Raw genomic sequence first — 25,887 nt, 5'->3', positions numbered from 1 at the left:
ATCTGACATTTTAACTAATGTTGTTCATGAAAGGTTAGAGTGACCTACATGCTCCACGTAGAGTTTTCTCTCCCCCTCCCTCTCTCTCTCTTTGCACCTGAATGAAATGATGCCAGTGATGAAGTGTTAGAATGCACAAAATAATAAGTGCTAATTATCCAGGATTTCAATTAAGTATTTCATGGAAATGAGGATAGTAAGATAACATTGATAACAACAGTGTCATCCTGCAGTAAAATTAGCCCTTCTAAAAGAGAATATGAACTCTGCAACCTGACTTTCAGTTCCTGTTATCAAACAGGACATGGTGGATCTGATCACCCAAATGTTTGTGCACCTGCTGAATGTCACCTGAATTTCATTTCCTCCTGCACCTCCCAGATCGGTTGGCCAGAGTAACAGAGAAGATGGAATGATTGTTTTTACAGTGTACAAGAGAAATTAGGAAAAGTTCACCCAAAAATGAAAATTCTGTTATTATTCACTCACCCTCATTCCAAACATGTATGATTTTCTTTCTTTCGTGTAACACAAAAGGAGAAAATTTGAAGACAATGCTGGTTGCTCTTTTCCAGATTACAATGAATGGGGAGCTTTCAAACTTCAAAAAGAATGCAAAAGCACCATCAAAATATCATAGACATGGTCCATACGACTTGCATGCTATATTCCAAGGTTTCTGAAGTCATATTATAGATTTGTGTGAGAAGTTTAACTAAAATTTATGTTGTTAAATTTGTATCTCTGCTTATATCACTGATTATCTTCCCTTCTAGTGAGCTGTCAACCGCTGAACCGGATTATTAAGTCAGAACCAGATAGGAATCGGATATTTTTAACTGGATTGGGTATCGGTCCGACTAGCCCGATTCAAAACCGATACTATGTGTTAGTTATGGTCGTTAGTGTCAAGCTCCAAACAATTAAGTATATATGGACTATATGGACTATAAAGTAGTCCATATGACTTATGCATTTTATTCAAAGTCTCTTGAAGCAAAAGGCTGTGTTAAATAAGTAAATATATTGTCTGTATGCACAGCGTGTTTCACTGAATGCAGTCAGTGATCAGTTTGATTTGTAAACAAATTATTAAGATCAGTTTCATTTACCAAATAAGCCGATTCATTGAAAATATTTATAAAGAATGATTTGGTCATGAATTAGACCACTACTTCTCTCATGAATGCACAAAGGTGAGCTAGGCAGGATGTCGTCTTTCAGTTAATGACAACTTAAATTACTGTTTGTTTCTCACACAAAGCTATAGTTTGACTTGAGAAAACATGGAATATAGTGCACTTTTATGATAGTTTTTATGGTGCTTTTGCATCCTTTTTGAAGCTTGAAAGGTCCAGTTCCCTTCATGTCATTCATTGGAAAACTGGTACCAGCACCGTCTTCAAAATTTCCCATGGTGTGTTCTATGCAAGAAAGAAAGTCATAAAAGTACATTATAACAGAATATTCATTTTTGTGTGGACTATGCTTTTTAAGTGTTGTGGAAATGTTGAAAACAGAGAATTCTGTTGATCACTGAGCTAAACAGAATTCTCACTTTCTCAGTTTTTTCTCTCTCTCTCTGCCTCTAATTCTCTCTCTCACTCCCTCCTGCAGTATGCTGGACACTGCTTCTTGCTGGCAGTGTTATTATCCATGCAGACCTGTGAAATGCTTGTCTTTGGATTAGCCCTATGCTGACACAGCTTGACCTTGTTTGGCTGTGTGTGTGTGTGTATGTTCTTAATATGTGATAGTGTATGGATTCTGTTTGTGTGTGTCAGGAGCATTTTATCTTGAAGAAGCAAGGGTGGCAGCGTCCAAAATAATAATAACACAAAAATAAATAAAATAAAATAAAAAGAATGAGAAAACAATTGACAGTACCTAAGTAAAAGAAAATAAATATTTCAAAATATGATATCAAACAATATAGTAACATTTTCCAATGTAACACTTTCCAACAGCCACACCAAACTGGTGGAAATTTACTAATTACAAAGTAAAAATCTCATTTGAATATCATCACTTTTGGACATGTCTAAGTCGAAATGAACTTGAAATAATTTGGGACTTGAAATAAAGGTGCACTTCTGTGCCTGCAACCATCTATACACCTGATGTGTTTGAGGATTTCATCACAAATGATAAAAAAAAGAAGTCTTAATTAGGATTGGGATCGATGCCTTTTTCAAGCACCGATAATCTGAAGATTTTCCTGATGATTATCGATATATATCAGGATTTCTTTCAGATACCTACTGTATATTTTATATACAGTTGTGCTGAAAAGTTTGCATACCCTGGCAGAAATTGTGAAATTTTGGCATTGATTTTGAAAATATGACTGATCATGTCTTTTATTTAAGAGTAGTGATCATATGAAGCCATTTATTATCACATAGTTGTTTGGCTCCTTTTTAAATCATAATGGTAACAGAAATCACCCAAATGGCCCTGATCAGAAGTTTACATACCCTTGAATGTTTGGCCTTGTTACAGACACACAAGGTGACACACACAGGTTTAAATGGCAATTAAAGGTTAATTTCCCACTCCTGTGGCTTTTTATATTTCAATTATTGTCTATGAATAAGTAGTCAATGAGTTTGTTAGCTCTCACGTGGATGCATTGAGCAGGCTAGATACTGAGCTATGGGGAGCAGAAAAGAACTGTCAAAAGTGTGTAACCTGTGTAACAAGGTAATGGAACTTTATAAAGATGGAAAAGGATATAAAAATATATCCAAAGCCTTGAAAAGGCCAGTCAGTACTGTTCCATCACTTATTAAGAAGTGGAAAATTCGGGGATCCCAAGCCAAGGTCAGGTAGACCAAGAAAGATTTCAGCCACAACTGCCAGAAGAATTGTTTGGGATACAAAAGGTAACCTCAGGAGAAATACAGGCTGCTCTGGAAAAAGACGGTGTGGTTGTTTCAAGGAGCACAATACGACGATACTTGAACAAAAATGAGATGCGTGGTTGAGTTGCCAGAAAGAAGCCAATGCCACAAAAAAGCCTGGTTACAATGTGCCCGACAACACCTTGACACGCCTCACAGCTTCTGGCACACTGTAATTTGGAGTGACGAGACCAAAATAGAGCTTTATGGTCACAACCATAAGCGCTATGTTTGGAGAGGGGTCAACAAGTATTGTGCTTGCATGATCAGTCATATTTTCAGAATCAATGCCAAAATTTCACAATTTCTGCCAGGGTATGTAAACTTTTGAGCACAACTGTATACTATATATACTTTTTTTTATTGTATAATGTGTATTCTATATTGTGTGTATTGTATACTGTACAATATTCTATATTGTGTGTATTGTATACTGTACATTGTATATTATTATTTGAATATTGTGATGTGTGTAATTATGTGTATATTAGATATGTCAATTGTGAAGTGTAAATCTGTTTATTGTAAATTGGTATATGTCTCATCACTGTCATGACTGCTATGTTGCTCGGAACTGCACCCAATACTTTCACCCACTATTGCACTTGTGTATATGGTTGTGTGACAATAAAAGTGATTTGATTTGATTTGAGATATAAATAGGGCTGCTCATTGCACAATAGTCTTTTCAACACAACTTTGGTAAACTGTGAGCGGCAGGGTAAATTAAAGGGGGTCACACACCGGATGTGTCTGACGCATTCTAAAATTCAATAATTTTTTAAACAATTACTTTCTATTACAGTACGCACACTGCCGCCGACAGACCCCAAGCGACGATTTTGGAGGCTGCTCAGAATTTTAAAACTCACATAGTTTTCCATTTAATTTTGACCCGAATCATTATCAAATATATTACAAGTATGTCTTTTTGTGGTTTGACAGCTTGAATAAAACCTATTCATACAGTGAAATTGCATAATAAATGTCACCATTTCTAATCGTTCAGTTTGCGCAGTTTCAGTTTTATACACTAACCTGCAAACTCATTTATGTCACTTTGTTAATTTTTGAAGAAGTACAAAAACCTATGTAACTTTTGTGTGTATGGTGATCCACAACCTAGATTGGAAAACTGTGCCTTGTCCTACCTGCGACCGGCTTCAGTAAATGTTATATCACCCCATTGTGGTCTTCCAAACTATTACGCCAGACAACATTAACGGAAGGCGAACTGACAGTGAATAGGAAAGGATTCTAAATTAGGCTTCTAATCAGAATGTCGGCTAATATCAATATATCAATGCCTTAAAAACATATCGATAAAATACTGTAGCATGCCAATCAATAATCGATATATCGATATTTTATGACATCCCTACTATTAATGATAATAGCTGAACTTGAATTTAGCTGTAATAATAAAATACACAATTTGAATGCTACTGTAAAATTTTTGTTATTATTTTTGAAGTTATGTATAAAAAAACTTGATAAGACTTTAATGACTTGGTTTTAATAAATAGTGTGTTAATACGCAATAAACATACAAAACTATTACAGTATTTTTTTTTTTTTTTTTGTAGTAGTAGTATAAGGTAAATTGTGTTGCATAAGCCTTTAATCTGGAAACTGTGTAACCTAACACGGAAAAGAAACATGAATTTACATTGGACTAAAAAAATAAATAAAATAAAAAATAGCAAGATAAAATAGCATCCACATCCAGAAGTCCATGACACGCCACTGGTGTCTGTGTTGGGGGGCATGTGACTTCTTGATACAGTATGTGAAATTGTGTGGCTCTATTATTGTATGGATCCCATTGGCCCATGCCATTAACTCCATATTATATTTCTGGACTTGGGTGGGAGCCCAGCAGGGATATTTTATTAAAGATCGTCTGTGCATGGGAAATGAGCCGGAGTTTTACTGTAATTACTTGCCACTGGGACAGCAGTGTGCTTTACATTTGGAATGTCCCAGATAGTGTAATCTATGATTAACTAGAAAGAAATTTCACTTTCCCTGGAATGGTTTTTGTCACAGAGGAAATTAATAAATAAGGTGACGTCTAAACCTGAGACGCATCAGCCTGCAGTGACATAGCAGCCACTGGGAGTGGAATCCAATCTAATCTGGCACTAATCTGAGTGGAAAACTCAGACAAAACCATCATCAGAATGCAAACAGAAGTCTGGATATGATTGCAGTAATGATGGCCTTAGCGACCATCCGTCCAGATAACAAATCAAATCATAGCATACTCTCCAGCTCTGTCCCAAAACAGCTTGGCAATCATGTGGAGAGGAGCCTATTGTCTTGTATGGAAACTAGTACTCGCCGTGTCTGGATATTCCCGAACAACATCACTGCTCATCAGTCTTGCCACTTTATTCTTCACAGTTCCACACAATCAGCAGTAAATTGCTTTTGAATATGTGTTTAAAGAGATTATATAAATGTTAATGTGTGTTCCTGTGCCTAAAACTGCTGTTGACCCTTATTTTAAGTGTTAAAATGACTCATCTTAGCTGATAGGCACATAGCATTTAAAAATGTGATTGTATTTTATTGGTACAGTAAATGTACTGTTATTTTCTAGATAGACCGATGAAGACCTTAAAATATGCTTTAAGTTCAATGGGGTCCTGAATCTTGGAACACCAATGAAAATGCTTCTATTTTGCATTATTTTTAATTGTTTTCATGACATTTTTATAATATGAGCATTACAGTTTGAGTGAAAAGTTGAATTGAAAAAATAAAGGCTATATTTCTGTGGAATGTCCCCCTTTTCCTTTAATGACAGCAAGTAATTGAGCTGACATGGACTCCACAAGTTTGTGCAAAACTTTTTGATTTGAGATTTTCCTGAGAGTATCTTGTTTGCTTCAAGGGATGTAAGGATATCTGACCTAGTGCACAAAGAAGTTAACATGGTCAATGTCACAAACATGCTTGTTTAGTGACCTAGAAATACTACAGAATCTGAAATGTTTCTTTTTTTTTTTACATTTTCCAAAATCCTAAAACTTTATTTAAAAATGTAACTTCAATTTTAATCTCAGATTATCAATGTGGTCTCAGACTTTTGAATGCTTATAAACAAATGTACTAAATCTTTGAATTGCACAACCTGAATATGCAAAAAGCCCTTAAAATAAATCTACATTTAAATCCAGAAAGATGTATTGAACAGATTTTTATTTTATTTTTTTATTTTTTTACTTTGAGCCCATTTTCTGCCATTTTCTGGTCTACATTCTCTGAATTTAATACATATGTTGAATACATTTAATACATACTCAAAAAGGAATTTTTTGGGGTTTTTTTTTTTTTTTTTTTTTTTTTGCAAATGTTCTAATTAAAAACAGAATGTAATTGGTTTTCATGTCACACAGCACTGTGTCAGACTGTTCAGACCCTGTGCTGGCTGCACTATGATCTAGCCTCTGTTTGGGTCTGAGAAATAGATTGTAGCAACATATACAGTATTCTTTCTCTGCCCTCCCTGCCTGGGTTTAGAGTGAGTATGATTGCAGTGTCTTATAAGGAATCAGATAACCTTCACCTCTCGCAGCTGGTAGTTGGTGGATCAAAACAGACAAAAATTTTATTAGAGAGGTGAAACGTCAGACTGTTTACATCATCTTGCTGGCATATGAAAAGGTCAGCCATCTCCCTGACTGAGCTGCATAGTCTTTTATCAGCTAATATCATAAACGAAGACATTCCTGCATAGATAGATGGTCATGGTACAATTAATTTGCTTTTGAGCTCATATCAAAAGAACTCTCTGCTCTTCGGTACACTTTCATTTCAATTCAGATTTTTACACTCATGCTTTTATGAAAATATTTGGATATTTTCACAGTTTGGTAAATGAATAGTGCCCTGTTGCACGATTCAGACATAACAAGACACCGTTATGGCTTGTTTCAACCTGCTAGTTATTGAACACATTGTTTTTCCTCTGAGGATCCTCTGCAAGAATCTGTTGGGATTAAAGTGCTATATTGAACATTATGGGGTGAACTCAATGAAAAGTTGTGCCATTTTTTTCGGACATTATTTCAATACAAAAATCTGCATTTTAACTAAGTGCTCAATGTGCTGAAATAGCATTGCGGTGTGAGTATTTAAATGAATTTATTGTCATTATCTTTAGCCCAAACACACCTCCTTTCCTTGTAAAATAGGTTTACATTATATTATATTTGCCTTTTTCACACAACACAGTGCTATTTGCCTTATACTTCTAACATTATTACCGCTCACTGAAAGTAGTCGGTAAGAAGAATTATCTTAAAGAGATGTTTGTGTACATTTTTATTGATCATGGCAGAAGTAGTTCATCAAATGATGGAAATTAGCATAATTATTGGGCATATAGTATATCCAGATGTGCCATGTAGACATGTTTTTTTTTTTTTTTTTGGCTTTTTAAAAGGCTGATTTTGGAGCCTGGATCACTGTGGAGTGCTGGAGTGGAGTGATGCTGTACAGCCACTGTAAAGCCTGATCACTGTAATCTGCTGCATCCTCCACAATCCTCCAACTGGCATGCAAAATCCAGTATTGCACTGTGAAAATTACATTCAGTGCAATTTTTTTTAGGTCTGTTTTCGCATTACCTGATTTGAATAATTCCTTTTATAAACTGCCGCTAAGAAACGACACCGACAGCATGTGCAAATAAGCAATGCTATCAGCAGCCTCAATTCAGTCTTAGTGAATTCCCCCCATATTCCATTGAAGGTTTCCCTGCATCATTTCATATCAAACGCTGTGGCATTCTTTGTAAACACTGTTTATGGTCTGTTTTTAATGAAGTGGCTAAATTTACCTGGCTTTGTTTTCAGTAAAGAGTCCTTGTGTGTTTACATTTAATTTCAACGCTTCAGAGCGGCCATTGTGTCCTGATTCATAATTAAGCAATCCACTCCAGAGACTGAAGATTTGTTCATTAATCAGCCTTTGAAATTTCAGTATGCAATCAGGGAGCTCAGAGAGATGCTGTCCACCCGTAACTTCCGCCACCAATTGAGCTGCACTTAGTGATAGGGAAAGAGTGAGGCTGATTGCAAATTCATTTTATGCCATAGTCATCTTTGTCATAGTTAGTCGTGATGACTTTGGCCATGGTTGCAGTAGTGAAGATTGGGTAAAAGTAGTGTATGTTTGGGTTTGTGGATATTTGGGAATAATACCATGAAAAGCTCTGAATGATGTGGTCAGAATTAACATTTACTGTATATAAAGCATTTACTCACTCAAGTTGCATTTATCAGCCCATTTTAACCATTTAAAAATTCTGTGGGCTTCTACTTAGATTTTAATCCAATGTTTTTGCTGGCTCTAATCAAATCTTGTTTGGATCAGTCAGTTGAATGATGAAATTAAGTTTTCACTTTTAGAATCTGCTTGTCTTTACTGTACATGTTGCTTTTGATTTCATTACCACTCATTATGTGAGGCAGGCACTGATTGGTCAAAAAATAATTAGTCATTGCATTTGATATAACAGGGAACTGAGATTTGATAATGAGAGAATCTCTTGGAATAGTTCAGGTTGGGCATCACAAGAAACATTGCGAGTGTGTCCTGGCTTTGTGACCCAGGTGTGGGACAGCTTCTATTCCTTGCCTTAGTTCTTGTTCTGGAAAGTCCTGTTTGACTATTCAAATTCTTGTGGAACTAAAAGAAAGAGAAAAATGACTAAATAAAAACAATAATACAGTGTAGCATTTGCTACATAGTCAAACTTTGAAATAGGCTTAAACAGAGGGAAACCTCAATGATCAGGAGACTTAATGGAGTTCTTATGTATGTTTCATTTACACTAAATATAAACTTGGTCTCAAATGTTTCTCCTAAAATTCCTTGGGAGAAACAAATGTAGTATCAAATGAGTCAGTTGTTGACATATAGTAAGAGTATAGAGCTACAAAATTCATGTGGATGGTATAGCCCAGATAATTTGGTCTATTTAATATTAGAGTTCAAATGGAAATTTCTGAATTGAATTGTGCTCAGATTTGCCAAGATGCAGAAGTCTGCAGTGTGACATTGTTGAGATCTCTTCGGAAACTCTAGAGCAGTAAGAGAGACTACTGGAGTTTTGTCAGGAGAAAAATCTAAGAAGCAGGAGATGTTAACAAAAGTCTCTGCTTGCTAACCTTTTCCATTTCCTTGCTGTCTAGGAGGAAAAATTGAGATATGAAAGAGATTTCATTTGTGATTTTTCTTACCTATCAGATATTGTGTTCTGTTTTATCATGCACATCTGTTGGCAAGTAAAGATGCCATTTGATAAGACTTGGTGTTCCCATTTGGCCTTTGAGCCACTACATTACGGTTCAATAAAAGCGATCTAGGTCATGAATGTTTGTCATCACTTGGTCTCAATCTAGGTTTAGTAAAAAGGGTTAACTAAAGTCTCAAGGGTTAACCAAAAGTCGTAAAAAACAAACACTGTTTCAGACTATGAAAGTTTGCTTCTATTTGAAGGTCAAGAGGCAGCTGTATTGTATGTTATGGGGTCGAAGTGATTTATTTGAAATGGTTTTTTTGCTGGCTTTGCTTGACCTAAATAAGATTTAATTCCTCAATAAAAATCAATGAAAAGAGATTATAGGGATTATAGATAGTTTATGCTTTAGCACAGCATAGATACATATGAAAAGTATTGAATTGCCTTATCCATGTTAGAGGGCACATGTTTGAATAAGAACCCTTCTCTGTCACAACAGTCTACAATTCCAGAACCCTAGCACACAGCAGAGAAGATACCAGGCTTGCCGATTGTTACAATCTCAAATCCACAAAACTATGTTTGATAACAGATGGCATGTGTGCAATGTTTCATTATTTCTTATTTTCCTCTTTTTGACAATTTGGATAAAATCTGTGTATCCATTTTTTGTGTATAACCTTTGGGTACAACATACATACAGTAGCAAATATTTGGTATCAGGAGAAGCAGGCATGCATACAGGAATGCACCCATCAATTATGGTGCCAAATTAAGCATTGTTCTTTTTCCATGCACTACATCAGCAGAGTAAACAAATTAATCTTGCCCATGGAAATGAATCCTGCTGTAAAGCGTCAGGAATACACATACATCGACAAATGAATATTGGCTGCCTGCAGCAGGATATGGAGAATCCCTTCTGTAAATTAATCCTCCTAACCTCGATAGCACGTTCATAGGTCATACGTTTTTAGGTGTGCTCTGATGGTATTTATCTGCTTGTCACGATAGCAAATGTTCTGTAGGTGAGTAGAATTTATTTTTAAAAGAAAGGCTTCAAGGTAGATGATAAACCATGGCACTAATCCAGGTGGACTGCTAACCCTTGGTAAATATCAGTCATAAAATGTTCAACTACATTAGAAAAGTTCTCTTCCATTCTTTAATGTATGACTCTTTATAATGCATATAAATCAGAGATTTTGAACAGATGTGGAAGGCCCCTCTGTGAAAAGGTCATTCAAACCTCATTTGTTAATTATGAAACTGCAAGGTTATTGATTGGCCAGGACTATTTAGTCTTTAAAAGACTTTTTGGGTGAACCTGGGGGAAAAGTGTGTCGATTTCTTGCCAGTATTGGACAGGGGAAATGGAATGAAGGTTGTGTGTGTGTTTTTTTTCCTTATATTTTCATTCTTTTTTTCTTTTTTTTATAGAGATTGGCCACATTCTTTCACACCCTCTCTTTTCACTTGAAATGCTATCTGGGGAATGTGAGTGTTCAATCTATGAAAGTCTCCAATGTTGCTGGAAGGGATGTTCCAGAGAGAATTTTAGGCCTTTATTTCTTTAAACAGTACACAGGGGCAGACTCAGACAATTGGACACAGACTGAAATGAGAGTAGCACTGAAATCTAGAGAAAGTTTTTATGGTTTTAATTATAAATGTATGAATTTATGCTATAAAGTACTATTATATTACTATTACAATACTATTATATACTATTTATGCATTTTCTTTTTTAAATAAACAGATTTTCCACAGTTTAGAAGAAACAGGGCAATTAAAACAATTATTTTATTTTCTTGATTTTAATGATTATTTTCATTATCGATTTTATTGATTACTTTTTGCACCACTCCAACATTCCCCTACATGTCTGAGGTCAATTTGTAGTCTTAAAGTTAAACATGGACCTCAGACATGTATGGGAATGTTGGAGTGGTGTAAAAATTAATAATGAAAATAACCGACAACAAATTTCATTATAATTTTTTTTTTTTTTAATTGCCCTGCTTATTCTAAACTGTGGAAAAACTGTTTATTTATTTTTTTAACTATATGCATAAATAGTATATAAAAGTATAGTATAGTAATATAATAGTACTGTATAGCATAAATTCATACATTTATAATTTTATATATAAATATTTATATAATATATTGTTTATTTTTTAAATAAAATACAGGATATAAAATATGTATTTTATATATGATTAATCGATTAATCAAATAAATAATCAACAGATCAATCGATTATCAAAATAATATTTGGTTGCAGCCATAGAATGTTGTATGCAAGCTGTTATTTGTTGTATTACCACTAAATGCCTGGCCAGGTGACTAGTCTTAAATATGATGTGCTTTTGTAGTGTACACTTTTATGTTCAAAAGTTATGTTTTTATTATATTTGAATTGTTTTTTTTTAATACAAAATATTAAAATTGCAGTTATAAATAAGTATATGTCTGTTATAGATCTTCAGAAGATGCTGGCTGGTATTCAAGAAAGCATCCAGTAAAGGACCTCGACGACTAGAGAAATATCCAGATGAAAAAGCTGCCTACTTCAGAAGCTTTCATAAGGTAACATCTGCTTTATTGATCCACTGATTTTTTTTTTTTGAATGGCCAGTGCAGATACCGATATCTAGAGGTTGGACGGCTGTCAATGTAGTTCTGATATACACTCACTGAGCACTTTATTAGGAACACTATGGTCCTAATAAAGTGCCTGACGTGGTCTTCTGCCGTTGTAGCCCATCCGCCTCTAGTTTCGACTTCACTAAAATTGTACAGAGTGATTATCTGAGTTACCATAGCCTTTCTATCAGCTCAAACCAGTCTGGACATTCTCCATTGACCTCTCTCATCAACAAGGCATTTCCGTCCACAAAACTGCCACTCACTGGATGTTTTTTGTTTTTGGCACCATTCTAAGTAAACTCTAGAGACTGTTGTGTGTGAAAATCTCAGGAGATCAGCAGTTACAGAAATACTTAAACCAGCCCGTCTGGCACCAACAATCAGACTGAGATCACATTTGTTCCCTATTCTGATGGTTGATGTGAACATTAACGAAGCTTCTGACCCATATATGCATTGCACTGATAATTGCATGAATAAGTAGGTGTATAGGTGTTCCTACTAAAGGGCTCAGTGAGTGTAAATACAAATACAATTAAATAATATCAAAAAAGGTGGCCACAAAATTTCTGAAATGAATGAACACTTATTTTACATAATAATTATTCAATATTCAAAATGAAAAAAATAAAAATAAATAACAGGTTTCAGAAAAGGGTTGCACTATCAGAAACATTTTTACTGTTTAAAGTACAATGGTCGTCACTGGTTAGAACAATTAGAGGGACCTTTTCTGTACCTCTAGTTAAAATGTATAACTCATTTTGAGTGTAAAATTGTATCCTAAAGGCATATTGTGTACATTTAAAGATACATTTATATGTTTTGTTCCTTTGAGAAAAAAAAAAAAAAAAAAATATATATATATATATATATATATATATATATATATATATATATATATATATATATATATATATATATTTTTTTTTTTTTTTTTTTTTGTCTCCTTAAGTGTACAAATACAGGTATGTACCCAAAACAATGGAACCACCCAGTGATAGCTATTGTACTTTAAACATTACCATTTGCAGGATTATACTTCTTTTAATCAGCAGGCGGCCAATGCCAATATTTTCAAAATGGACAAATATTGTCAGATTATTTGGTCAATAATGAGCTTCCATGTTTATTTGAACAGAAAAATTCCAGCCTCGGTGTACTCAAACATGCATGCAGCCATGTGCAAGGCTAATCTTGCTCAAAAACTTCCTTTTAATCATGCTAACAAATCACTGAATGAATTCATTGAATGAAGAACAGCATTGGGTCCATTCTGTTTAACATGCACCTTCGGTTCATTACAGGCTCAAGGATAACTCTATTCATTACCTACATGATTTATTTGCACAGTGACCCTCAAGAGAAGTTTCTCTGACAGTGAGGGTTCTGGCTCAAGGGTTCATGCCGTGAAAGGAAAGCAGAGTCTAATTATTTAGTTAGCAGGGGTCATAAACATTTCATAGCGATCACTGTGTGATACTTTTGGAGCTGACTGTAGCTCAGGTTAAAGGTGTGAATGTGAGTGCATGGCTTGAGTTGTGGCAGAAGCGATGGCAGATGATGTTATGATGTGCTCTCCCTGGAGTGGAGATCCAGGCAGACCTGTATTTGTACTGATATTGGCACCAATACAATGACTTTGAAAGTCACAGAGATGAAAGATTTGATTTTATCATTATAGAGTACCTCCTCCTCACCCAATCTGAAATTGCTAACAGTGGGGTTGGGTTTCCTTAGATGCTTCCTAAAGCACAAATATTATGGAATTATTAAAACAACAGTTTTTGGAAAGCCATTTACTAATGAGACAAATGTTAAATTGCCCTAGGAATGTTAGATGCCTGTTTAGTCTACCAGATATACACCAACAGTCAAACTGTTGAATACTACACCTGAGTATTGTACAACTCAACACGGCTACAATACACATTCTTTCCCACAGGTGTCATTTTTTCATACATTTTAGAGTAAAAGTAAAAGCCGATTTATACTTCAGTTTTGAACCTATGTCATGGAGTTTAGCAAATTAAAAAGCACCTGTTTAGATTTGGTTTTATTGCATTGTAAAGTTCAGCTTCTAAGCTTTTTAAAAAAAAACACCCATTTTGTGTTGGTCCAGTGAGTAGATATTTAATTTGTTGATTTTTTTTTTTTGTATTTTTTTTTTATTCAGCACAAAGTATGACAAACTATGTATTTATTATTTAAGTGACTCAAGAGCAAGCATTCAGTATATGCCTGATTTATTTTCTCTCTGCATGGCAGGCAACATGTACTGTATAATAAATAATATGAATAATACGATGAACAAATTTTTAATCCTACAATATTTAAATAAATGCTTTTGAATCCACTAATTACATTTCCTTTGTTTATTTATGAACAGTGTTGGGTAACTAACTAAAAAAACAGTAATCCACTACAGATTGCTAACTACTACTCTGTTTAAAAAGCTTTACTGATTATTTCATCGAAAAAGTAATCACATTACTAATTACTTTAATTTTAAGTTACTTTCTAAAACACTTATCACAAAACAAATTTTTTTTTGTTTTTCCACTCAACAAATTCAAAATAATGTCTATTTTCTCCTTGTTCAGTGTCGCACACCTTTCAGCTGTCACAGAAACGCAAAAATACATACAGATCAACATATGAATTCACATTTTAATTGTATTACAAATAAATAATATTGTTTAGAAATATTTGTAACACATAAAAGTAATTATTTTCATTGAAAATAAGTTACTGTAATCTGAATACAAGAAATTAAAATATAATGCATTACACTACTTTTTGTGCAAAAAATAAAAATAAAAAACAATTAGATTACAGTAACTAATTACTTTCCATCTTGTATCGGTGCATCCCTAAAAAAAAAAAAAAAGAACAATAATAATAATAATATTAATAAATACTTTTTCCTTTTGTAAAGAATTTCAGATGTAGGCACAATTTATATCTGTCTACAAAACTAATTTCAATAAATTCAGCATAAGCCTTTAAAGTAAAAGATGTTGAAAAACATAAATTCACTCCAGTCAAATTACATTGCAGTTTCCAAACTTTTCAATAGTTTCTCTAGAGGATTTTTTTTTCTCTAGAAGTTAAATTTTCCCTTCTTCATGCAATATGAGAATTAGGTGTTTATGACATCCACTGCAGAGTAAATTCCATTAAGGGCTATTTTCCAATTCCACTTACCTCTGCACAGGAGCTAGCTCCTATTTTAGTGTGAATAATACCAAGCATTACATCCTTTTCCTGTCCTTAACCCTTTGAAAATATTCCAATTATGGCTCATTATCAGGGCAATGGCTGATGATCTTACGCAAAGAACATGCAGAACATTCTAGAATAATGAGCATAGATGCGACTTTAGATTAGGGCCTTGACACCACAGTTTGATGTTGCTGCATTGTGGGAACGTGCCTTTTATCAGCTCTAACAAGCCTTTTAATAAGATTACTCATCAGACATGAGGGAGACAAGTGAATGTAGTACAAAGCAACAGCTTGGCTTATCAGTATTTGCAATATAAAGACGCTATAGCAGGCGCACTGTATTACACATGCTCTAGCTGTGGTAAAGTCTGTGTCTGTGTCCTCCGATTCTGTGCATTCTCTGATTTTTTTTGTTTCTGAAGAACTGATTAAAATAATTTAGAACATAGTGACTTTGCTGGGGATTTTCTGAGCTGCGTGAGCAGAAAAGAGTTGAACACTAGCAAAATTAACCACTTTACTAACAGGTTAATTACCTCACTAAAATGCATCCTATGAGATTAATTGGCCATATCTACAACATAAACGCAATATCTGCACAGACAACAAAACATATACACAGGTGAACTTGAACTAAGTTATGTGCTAGTTACAATATTAGTGCTAAAAAATTGCTACTCATAATGCAATATCCTAAACTTTTTTAACCCTTTAAGCTCTGAGGGTGTTTTTAAAGATTTCCTGTTTGCTACATGATGCATCCACGCCCTAGGTGTCCAAGACGACGTATTCCAAAAATTAAAGAGTTCACTTTCAAATGAAAGATTTTCCAAATTTTTCTAAATGTTGAGTTCACGTGACACCATGCGAGAAGCAGACATGTGGGATACGAGCTCTGCGAACTTTGTTAGTTTTTTTAATTATTTTCATGTTATAATCCAGTGAGATTCGATACACCCAGTTACATACTTGCTCTTTGAGGTAAACATGGCAAAAAAGTCAAAATCCTCAGACTCTGGAGACATTAAAAGACACTTACGTGTTCAAGCTGAGGCCTCTGACGGGACTGCGAGCCGGGGACTCAATTTAGATGGCACATCGGGAGATGAAATTCAGCTTCAACTGTCCAACATCTCAGTGATGCTGACGAAGGTTGTTGCTGACTTGCAGGATCTCGTTGTAATACGTCGATCGATTATGGCGATGGAAACAAAATTCTCTGAGTTGTTTACAAGAGTAACAGAAGTTGAAAGACGAATCGATTATCTTGAGTCATCAGAAAGGGAATAATCCGCCTGTGTCCAAAACAGATTTGGAATTAATTTCGGAAAAACTGGAATATTTCAAAAATATGAGCCGAAGGAATAACATACGAAATGTTGGAATTCCTGAGCATGAAGAGGGCAGAGATATGGTGAAATTCCTGGATGAGCTCTTCCCGAGTCTGCTCGACATAACAGGCCATAAACTGGAAATCGAGCGAGCTCGAAGATCTGCTGAGGGAGACAGGCCCCGATCGATTCTGGCCAAATTTCTGAAATCATCCGATAAAGATCTCGTGTTGCGCCAGGCGAGGAGTAACAGGAAGCTTTCTTGGAAGAACCATAATATTTTCTTATTCCTGGACTTTGCAAATTCGATGAGAGAAACGCGATCGGTTCAGGGAATGCAAGAAACTCTTACACCAACAGAAGATCACTTTTGCATTGATGTTCCCGGCCAAACTGAGAATAGAAACGAAGAATGGTCACAAAGTATTTACATGTCCAAAACAGGCACTCTCCTTCATAAATACATTGGAGTAAGCCATTTGATGTTTCTTATATTAGTGGACAGCCTCGTGGTTGAGGAACTATTATCTGAGAAAGCTGGGTGCCATTTTTGTTTCTTTTTGTGCTGGATCCGCCTAGCGGCCGGAGTTTGTTTTATGGCATGACTCCAAGAAACTTGCATTGATGGAAGATATTTTTTACACTGAAGTTCCTGGCCAGATCGAGAATGGACACTATGGATGACTGCAAAATATCTACATGCTCACATAAAGGATGTCTTTTATAAAGTTGACGGGCTGAGTAAGTTATGGTGGGTTTTTTGGGGGGGTTTTTTGCGCGGCTTCTGAGTTAGTTTGGCTTTTGATCATCCGATGAACCGGGATGCCAGTTTTGTTTTTCGTGCTGGCTCCACCTGGCGGCTGAAGCTTGTTTTGTGGAATTACACTACTTCGGGACAGTTGTGGTTAAATCTGTTCGTTCTTTGTGCCTATGCCTCCTGTTGGCTGGAGTTTGTTTTTGTGGAGTATTTTTAAGGGACAGTAGAATGATTACTTCATCTGCTGCACTCATAACAGCCGGCTCACTGATCAATTGTTTGTCTGTCCAAGGAAACTGAACGGCTTTATATCAGCTGGAGTTTATTTTGTGGAGGAACACACCTTCGAGACAGTTCTGTGAATTAATCTACATGTTTTTTTCTGTTATTCTGCCTGTTGACTGGTGTCTCTTTTACAAAGTATTTTCTGTTATGTAATTTTGCCTCACAAAATTTGTGCAGAAACACCGGACTTGAATAATCCGATGGCAAAGTTGTCGCGGAGGTTCTCGTAGGTGTACATGGACTCTTTGAGTTTCGAGGTATTGATGCCGGTTGGTGCTGTCATGCGCGCGGTTAATGCGCACGTTTTTCTTTTTTCTGTTTTGTTCGGGGGGAAGTTTGGGGTTTGATTGTTGCATTAATGGGGAATGTGGTCTGTGTAATCTTGTTTTTGACACAATTTTTAAAAAAAAAATTTATTATATCAATATGTCAAATGTTAATATGAATAAGTTGTCTCTCTCCACATGGAATGTTAATGGGTTGAAGCACCCTATTAAAAGAAGGAAGGTTATTACTTTTCTTAATCGTAAGAAATCTGATATTGTGTTTCTTCAAGAAACACATCTCTCCCCGCAGGAAGCTAAAAAATTTGGTAAGATATGGGGTGGACATGTTTTCTTTAGTGCTGGTTCAAGTAAGAGCAGGGGAGTCATTACAATGATAAATAAGCATCTACAATTCAAATGTCTCAAACATATTAAAGATAAATTAGGAAGAGTCATTGTTGTTTTAGGAGAAATTCAAGGGCAAAGGTTGATTTTGGCTAATATGTACGCACCTAACACTGATGATCAGGGCTTTTTTATAGATCTTGATGGGATGTTGTAAGCTGCTGGCCCCTCTCATGACATAATATTGGGAGGAGACTTTAATCTTCTGATGGACTCAGTCCTTGATCATAGTGAAGCAAAAGTGTGTAAGCCCCCTGGAGCAATACTGACGCTTCACAGGATGTGTAAAAATCTTGGTCTTGCAGATATCTGGCGAACCCATCTGGTAGGGATTATACTTTTTTTTTTCATCAGTTCATAAGATTTACTTTAGAATAGATTTTTTTTTTATTTTTTATATCTAAGTCCCTCGTTTCATCTGTTGTTGATTGCTCAATTGGAAACATTTTAATCTCCGATCACGCCCTGGTGAGTTTAGAGGTGTTGCCACATACAGAGAAAAAGAAATCATAGAGTTGCTGCTTTAATGTATCCCTTTTGCAAAATCCTGATTTCCAACAAATGTTAAAGACTGAAATCAATGTCTATATGGAGACCAACTGGTCCTCAGTATCTTCTGTGGGCGTGGCTTGGGAGGCACTTAAGGCTGTTCTTAGGGGTCGGATCATACAGTATGCCTCATTCACCAAAAAATCCAAAGCACGAGAACTCGTGGAGTTGGAAGGAAATATTAAAAGTGCCGAGGCAGAACTGAAGTGCCGAATGTCATCTGATGGTCTCAGAGAATTGACCCTATTGAAATACAGATATAATACTATTTTGTTGCAGAAAGTGGAGTTTTGGTTGTTCAGGGCAAGGCTGATAAAAAAGTCATACTTTGAGTCAGGGGACAAAGCAGGGAAGCTTTTGGCTAGATATATAAAGCAGAGAGAGTCTTTTTCTACCATTCCCTCAGTGAAATCTGCTGGTGGTGAAATATTTACCTCAGCCATTGATATTAATAATGCTTTTAAAGAATTCTATCTTGATCTTTATAGTTCCACGTCTTCGTCTACTGATGAATATATTAGAAACTTTGTGGAACCATTAGAACTCCCTAAACTGACAAATGAGCAAAAAAACTCTCTTGATTCTGAGATAACCCTGGAGGAACTTGAAGAGGTAATTAAGTCCTTACCTACAGGCAAGGCTCCGGGGCCAGATGGTTTTGCTGCTGAATTTAGATCTTATGCTACAGAACTGGCTCCACTTTTGTTAGAAATCTATTCTGATTCATTAAAGAATGGGAAGCTTCCGCCAACCATGACACAAACCCAGATCAGTCTGATTCTTAAAAATGACAAAGATCCAAACGAGTGTAAAAGTTACCATCCAATTTCCCTGATCCAGCTAGATGTAAACATTTTAGCTAACCGATTAAGTAAAGTTATGACATCTCTTATACATATAGATCAGGTGGGGTTTATTCGGGGTCGTAACTCTTCTGATAATATTAGGCGTTTCATCAATATCATGTGGTCAGTAGTGAATGAACAATCTCCGGTCGCTGCCATCTCACTTGATGCCGAAAAGGCTTTTGATATGGTAGAATGGGATTATCTTTTTAAGATTTTGGAAATGTATGGGTTTGGGAGTATGTTTATTGGTTGGATCAAGTTACTTTATAGACACCCTGTAGCAGCGGTACAAACAAATGGATTAATTTCAGATTATTTTACTCTGGATAGGGGCACCCGTCAGGGTTGCCCTCTTTCCCCATTATTGTTCTGTCTTGCCCTGGAACCATTAGCAGCCACGATAAGAAAGGAGGATGATTTTCCAGGGGTGACGGTGGGAGGTGTGGCACATTAGCTTCTGCTTTATGCAGATTATATTTTATTATTCATCTCTGACCCTACTAAATCTATGCCTTGCCTCCACAGAATTATTCACTCCTTTTCCAAATTCTCAGGATACAAAGTCAACTGGTCTAAATCTGAAGCTTTGGCTTTGACAGCGTACTGTCCAGTAACGGCCTTCCAGCCAGGTGCCTTCCAGTGGCCCAAACAGGGCATTAAGTATTTGGGCATTTTATTCCCAACAAACTTGATTTAGTCAGAGTTAATTTTGACCCTTTAATAAAAAGGTTTTCGAGCGATATAGACAGGTGTGCTTCATTACATTTATCGATGATTGGGAAGGTTAATGTTATTAAAATGAACTGTATTCCAAAATTTAACTACTTGCTACAGTCTCTCCCGGTAGATGTCCCCCTCTCTTATTTCAAGCAATTTGAGAGCATAGCGAAGTCTTTCATTTGGAGTGGTAAGCGCCCCAGACTACATTTCAATAAGTTACATAGGCCGATTGACAAAGGTGGGCTAGTCCTACCCAAGATTTTGTTTTATTATTATGCATTCGGTCTTCCACCTGAAAGAGCCCCTCCCTGGTTCTGCATTGAACAAGAACTTCTTGCCCCTATTTTGCCATTGCAAAGCCTTTCCATCAAACTAAATAGAGAAGTTAGATCACACCCCGTTATTTCACATTTGCACTCAGTATGGACAAAAGTGGCCAGAGTGTTTAATTCAGATATTTATCAAAATGTTGCCTCGAGCCTATGGCTAAACCCCAAAATATGCATTAATAAGTCCCCTTTTTGTTGGTCAGAGTGGATTGCGAGGGAGGTTAATTCACTCTGTGATCTTTATGAGAGCGGTGTGATGAGATCCTTTGAAAATTTGGTTCAATATTTTGGGATCCCCAGATCTCAGTTTTTTAGGTATCTTCAGTTACACCATTTGCTCTGTACTATTTTTGGGAATACCATACACCCCCCTAAAGCAGCAGATACTCTAGGAGAGGTGATTTCTGCTTTTGGAAAGGGCCATGAGGCATCAGTGTATTACTCCTTATTAATTCAGAGTCTGGGGGACAGAGTCTCAACCACTCTCAAGAGATTATGGGAGAAAGACTTAAACCTGGAATTGGAGGAGGGAGAATGGGCTAGGATTTAAAAAAACATAAAAACTGCATCAAGAGATGCAAGGGTGCGCCTTATACAATTCAAGATTTTACATCGGTTCTATTGAACCCCCTCTAAATTGTATAGGCTTGGTCTTAAAGACACACCCACCCGCTGGCGATGCCAATCAGAGGATGGAGACATGGCCCATGTTTTGTGGTGGTGCGTTGAGATTCAGGAATTTTGGTTGAAGGTACAGAGTGTTGTGTGTGACGTGTTGGGCATTCGGATTTCGTTTTGTCCCAGACTCCGTGTTTTGGGTGATGGGGTGGTCATCGACGTAGGTGAAAAATACATAAACAATTGGGTCCTCACCAGTGTGATGATAGGCAGGCAGATTGTTTTAAGGGGTTGGAAGTCGGTGGGAGCACCCTCAATTCGGGAGTGGTGCGAGGAGTTGTGAAGGGTGGCAGCCTTCGAAGAGGTAACATGTAGAAGGCTGGGGATATGGGATTCTTTTATTGGGAAATGGGGTAGATATTTGATGTTTTTGGGGGGCTCTCGGAGTGGGTCTGTGGAGAGAGAGGTATAGTTTAGAGTTGTATGTTTATTATTTGTGTATATGTATGTATGTATGTATGTATGTATGTGTGTGTGTGTGTATGTATATATATATATATATATATATATATATATATATATATATATATATATATATACACTTATTTTTTTATTTTTTTATTTTATTCTCTGTATATGTGTGTACTTATGTAAGACCACTGGAATGTTCGTTGGGGTCGGTTGGGGTTCTTGATTGGGGAGGGGAAGTAGTGGGAGTTAATGTTGAATCATTGTATATATGTTTTGTTTTTCTTTGTTTTGAAAAGTGAATAAAAATGTTAATCACAAAAAAAAAAAAAAAAAAAAATGTTTTTTCAAAATGTTTGGATATTTGATTAAACTTTGGTTTGTTACATTTGGACACACTTTTTTTGTTTTGTAAAATGTGTTATTTTCCTTGACTAAAATAATATGTAACTTCAATTACAATTGAAAAAAAAGTCAACAAAATAAATTGCTACTTTGCTGTCAGTGGAGAAAGAGGCTTTCTAGGCCCAGATGGTATAGTTATGGCATCTATCAGCAGGGGCTAACTAGGCCATGCCAACCAGCCAAACCCTGATCCCCTTGATTTAAAAAGACACAGGATGGGCTGATTTTCACATTATATTATTCCTGTGAGGCCCGATTCCATATTCTAAGCCCCCTTTTGGGCACATTGTCAGCATTTGATATTCAAGCTACAGTACTCTTTAATTCTTGCCTCATGAACTCAAACAGATCAGAGCAGAACTGTGAATGTGTTATACTTTAGTCTGATTTAGGGTAAACATGAATGTATCACTTAAGATATAAATCCGATTTTTACATTAAACAAGCAGCTATTTTTAGGAAGCTGTCGAGTTGTTCATAAGAATTAATTAGTGTTATAACATAGTAATTATATATTTATTACACTGTTCTTAAAGTCTCGAATCTCTGCATTGCTGTCAGCAGAGCAAATTTTAGAAGATGCTTTATCACACCCATCTGTGAATCATCCACCCACTGATGCAGCTGAGCTGGAGAAGTTCATTCAGAGCCTTGAGAAAACCCTTCATCAGATTCAAAATCCCCAAAGCTGCACTCAGCACCATATACAAGCACACAAACACACAGACAAATGCATACAAATGTAAAAATCACCTATATATTGCCACAGGCAAAACATTCTCATACAAAACAAGAAATGCCACTGGCAATACTGAGAGGAGAGGTGTAGTGTCTGCTGTTGTCTCGACTACAAAAATATACAACTTTAACAGAGCTTGGAAAAAGTGAACTTCTAGGATTTTTTTTATTTTTTATTAGCGTGACACTAGAAAATGAAAAAAATTTTACTTGAAGAAGTCCTGAAATATAGATAGCCTATAAGAACAGTTGCTTGTTTTCTTAGCTCCAGTTAGGAGGTTGCTTTTCTCAGATGTAACATTGTTTATCATGGATGTTGTAACATATTAAATCATGAATGAATTTATTTGAAGCTTTGTCCCAGTCAGCTTCATTTATTAAAGTGCTAAAGGTCCCTTTCCTTAACCACAATTAAACAGAAGGCATATCAAAACAATTTCAGGTTTTATTCATTCTAATTGCAGTGTGTTGTTTTTGTATGGTGGCAGCTTATTATATCTCTTATTACCTTTGATATTTAAGTGTACTGGATGAAACCTGTAAGGAAACTAGAAACATATTTTCTTATACATTTCATCTTAATTAAATAATAATAAAACAAATACAGAACATTAAAAAATAAACATGCAATGCAAAGCATAGGTTTGGTTTTAAGATGGGTATAGATGCATTTAAAAAAAAATCTATAGTAACTTTTCATTAATACTACAGAATTATGTTATTGTAAGTTTCTGGATGATCTTTACCTCTAAATCCAAAATGTCTTATTAGTTATTAGTGTGAAAATAGATATGAGAGAAATCCATCACTAACTCTTGTCCCCATTACTCCCTAAAGCCAGGCAGAGCAGTAATTTCTAATCATTGCATTTTCAGATAACAGTAAGCACATTACCTCTGTGTCACCTTGCTTTTGTTGTTTTCCCCTTCACTTGAGTTTGTTAATTTTGGTAATGAGTTTTGTCTTTTACTTCTGCAGATAACTGAGCTCCACAACATCAAGAACATTACGCGAATGCCCCGAGAGACTAAGAAACACGCAGTGGCAATTATTTTCTGCGATGAGACGTCAAAGACATTTTCCTGTGAGTCAGGTAAGCGTTGTCTCCATCTCTGAGAAGTTTTTTTTATTTTTTTTTATGTTAAGCTCTACCAAAGAGACAAAAGGCTAGATATTATGCAGAATAGCTTCATTTATTCTATATTCAAAGATACTCACATATTGATTTTCACATGCAAGCTACCTGAGTATTAGTTTATTTTGGAATATAGTTCATATAAAGTTTGCAACTAAAGAATACTCTTCAAACATAAATACTAAGTTCTAAGCAAATGTTGGAAGGACTCAGTGGGATACATGGAGTAGATTTTTTTTTTAAATTGTAGTAGTTGAGGGAATGAATACGGCCAAAGGCAACCAGCAGAACATCTGTTGGAAAACAAAACAAGAGAAAGGCTTAATGCGCACACACACACACACATGTTTGAAATATGAATGAGATGCTTTACTCACTATTAGCTTGGCAGCAGAAATGGTCTCTTTTCCCATGCGCTTTCTCTTTTCTCACACTGAGAATCTTGTAATGAAAATATGGCAATGTCAAAACTGATCAAAGCACTTACTCAGAAACAAATTACACACAGAAAACAAACATGAATAAGACCTAACTTGCTGGTGAAGTGATTTGAAGTGAATATTGATTTTCAGTTCTGGGATTTACCAAAGATGGTGTTTTACTGTGTATAATAAAGTGTGATTAACCCTAATTAAATTGTAATTAGCATTTTATTTTTTGAGATGCATCAGTTCAGTTGGCATCTGAAATACAGTGGCCCTAAAAAGTATTTGGACACCTAGGTCACACTTAAAAATGATGAATATGCATTGCATTACAAATTATGTTAGAGTTTTTCTCAGAACTAACTTCATTTTAGTTTAACACATTAACTTTGGACATGTTCCACTATTGACAACCAGAATGTGTCCAAATACGTCTTAATTTTGTACAGTATTGTTTTATCATTTAAAACCTAAAAGCTTCTTTTTTGGTGAAATGGTTTGTTTCATACACTGCTAAGTAGGACTTAAGTGTCCAAATACTTTTTGTGACCACTGTATAGTACTTAATCTCCAAAACACAGTTGAAAAGACATTTAAGCACATGGTATTGTATATTTGCACACTTGCTCTATTCTATTCTATTCTTGTAAAACAGAGTGACCTAACCACATACTAAAATGACAACAATTTCCACCAGCCCAAGTATGTGGCAATAACTATTCTATTCTATTCTATTCTATTCTATTCTATTCTATTCTATTCTATTCTATTCTATTTGTATTCTATTCTTTGGTTTCTATAACAGAGAGACCTAATCACATACTAAAATGACAACAACTTCCACTAGCCAACGGCATTACTTATTCTATTGTATTCTGTTCTGTTCTGTTCTGTTCTATTCTATTCTATTCTGCTCCTTTTGTAAAAGAAAGTGAATTAATCACATACTAAAATGACAACAATTTCCACCAGCCCAACCATGTGGAAATAATTATTCTATTCTATTCTGCAACTTTTGTAAAAGAGAGTGACCCAATCGCACACTAAAATGACAACAATTTCCACCAGCGCAAGCATATGGCAACAACTATTACTTTCAAATTTTATTCTATTCTATTCTATTCTGTTCTATTCTACTCTATTCTTTGGCTTTTATAACATAAAGAGACCTAATCCCATACTAAAATTACAACAATTTCCACTATAATTATTCTATAATGATGATGCAATAATTAATAATTATTCTATTCTATTCTGCAGCTTTTGTAAAAGACCGTGACCTTATCACATACTAAATGAGAACTATTTTCCACCAGCCCAAGAATGTGGCAATAACTATTCTATTCTATTCTATTCTATTGAGAAGCTTTTGTAAAAGAGAGTGACCTAATCACAAACTAAAATGACAACAATTTCCACCAGCTTAAAAATGTGGCAATAACTATTATATAATAATCTATTCTATTCAATTTTTCGGCTTCTATAACCGAAAGAGATGTAAACACATACTAAAATGACAACAAATTCCATCATCCCAAATATGAGGCATTAATTATTATTTTCTGTTCTG

At 35.5% G+C, this 25,887-nt stretch overlaps 1 protein-coding gene across 1 annotated transcript in view; it reads left to right on the top strand.

Moving 5' to 3' along the window:
- LOC127432204 (docking protein 6-like) overlaps window positions 1-25,887 on the top strand; it is a 102,214-nt gene that overhangs the window by 21,046 nt on the left and 55,281 nt on the right. The window contains exons 2-3 of the mRNA XM_051683097.1: window positions 11,644-11,751; window positions 23,736-23,850. Coding sequence (XP_051539057.1) covers window positions 11,644-11,751; window positions 23,736-23,850 — 223 coding nt within the window. The remainder of the gene's footprint in view (window positions 1-11,643; window positions 11,752-23,735; window positions 23,851-25,887) is intronic.

This window comes from Myxocyprinus asiaticus, chromosome 41 (assembly GCF_019703515.2).
Source record: "Myxocyprinus asiaticus isolate MX2 ecotype Aquarium Trade chromosome 41, UBuf_Myxa_2, whole genome shotgun sequence".
Classification (NCBI taxonomy): domain Eukaryota; kingdom Metazoa; phylum Chordata; class Actinopteri; order Cypriniformes; family Catostomidae; genus Myxocyprinus; species Myxocyprinus asiaticus.
Note: the sequence above shows the minus strand (reverse complement) of the source record. Positions and strands in the feature narration are given on the sequence as shown.